The sequence below is a fragment of the Amphimedon queenslandica genome, unplaced genomic scaffold (genome assembly GCF_000090795.2).
Source record: "Amphimedon queenslandica unplaced genomic scaffold, v1.1 AMPQUscaffold_12945, whole genome shotgun sequence".
NCBI classification, from domain to species: Eukaryota; Metazoa; Porifera; class Demospongiae; order Haplosclerida; family Niphatidae; genus Amphimedon; species Amphimedon queenslandica.
This window is the reverse complement of record NW_003546819.1, coordinates 53,131-54,260: the sequence shown is the minus strand read 5'-3', so window position 1 is coordinate 54,260 and position 1,130 is coordinate 53,131. Positions and strand designations below refer to the sequence as shown.

At 34.1% G+C, this 1,130-nt stretch overlaps 1 protein-coding gene across 1 annotated transcript in view; it reads right to left on the bottom strand.

Moving 5' to 3' along the window:
• Positions 1–1,130, bottom strand: part of LOC109586104 (uncharacterized) — a 24,653-nt gene that overhangs the window by 2,362 nt on the left and 21,161 nt on the right. The window contains exons 12-15 of the mRNA XM_020002275.1: positions 698–927; positions 585–652; positions 486–539; positions 90–438 (exon numbers count right to left, since the gene is read on the bottom strand). Coding sequence (XP_019857834.1) covers positions 90–438; positions 486–539; positions 585–652; positions 698–927 — 701 coding nt within the window. The remainder of the gene's footprint in view (positions 1–89; positions 439–485; positions 540–584; positions 653–697; positions 928–1,130) is intronic.

The window sequence follows — 1,130 nt, the reverse complement described above, 5'->3', positions numbered from 1 at the left end:
TAGTGACTGCAGAATTGGAAAAATCATATTCCATGCGTTGTAAATCTTTAACACTTTCATTTTGAAACTTGGAAGCTTTAGATGGATACCTTTGTTGCTTCCTAGTATTGGATATGCTTTTACTATCAAGATCCATTTCCTCAGAATGAGATTGAGACTCTGATTTTTTCATAGCACCTAACTGAACTGCAGCAATTACTTTTATTCCCATTTCCTCTTCATCGATTCGTTCCCAGTATTTTCCAGTCTGTCCATAGCACTTAACAGCTACACATGGTGGTTCAATACAGTTAGTGCTGGTATTATCAGTGTAAGGCTCAGAAACAAGTAGTGATTTCACCGAACTCTTGCCTACTCGAGCTTCTCCTTGTACTACAGCTTTGGTGACAAAAGACTCAACAAGGCCATCTTCCATTGCTTCTTGAAGATATATTTGATCTATGATAAACAATAGAATTATATACATAAGTCATAGCTTTACTTACCGATTTCTGCAAATGTAGCATTTGTAGATGCCTTGTCTTTAATGCTATTAGTATCTGTTATAATTATAAATTTAGAAAATAATAAATGCGACCACTCACTAGATGAGTCTTCTGGAAACATTCTCTTCAAAACAACATGACTTTTTTCTAATGTGCTCATGCTAATGCTATAATTGGATAATTAGAAAATGTAATGGGTATGTGCTTATTACCTTGTAGTCTTGGTTAGTATTACTTTGTACAAATTGCTCAATTTGTTCAGTTGATTGGATGGACCACTTGCTTTCATTTTGTCTATCATTTTAGACATCTGTGGTAGGTAACTCTGTAACTCCTCTAGCTTCTCAGTGATAACAGCTACATCATCAACAGAGGTTGTGTCTTTACTAGTCTGATTTATTCCAGCTGAGGTACTGGGAAGTGTAGAGCTCTGAGTTGAGTTCTATTTTAAAATGTAAAATAAATCAATCTGTGACTGTAAAATTGTATTAGTAATATTTTGTATAAAAAGGTAATATTTTTAGTTCATGCAAACCAGCAAATAATTCAAAACACTAAATACAAGCCACTTTTGTTGTTGTATAGAGCAACAGCATAGCTAATAATGTCCTATATTTTCACATACGCTATAGATGCATGCCATAC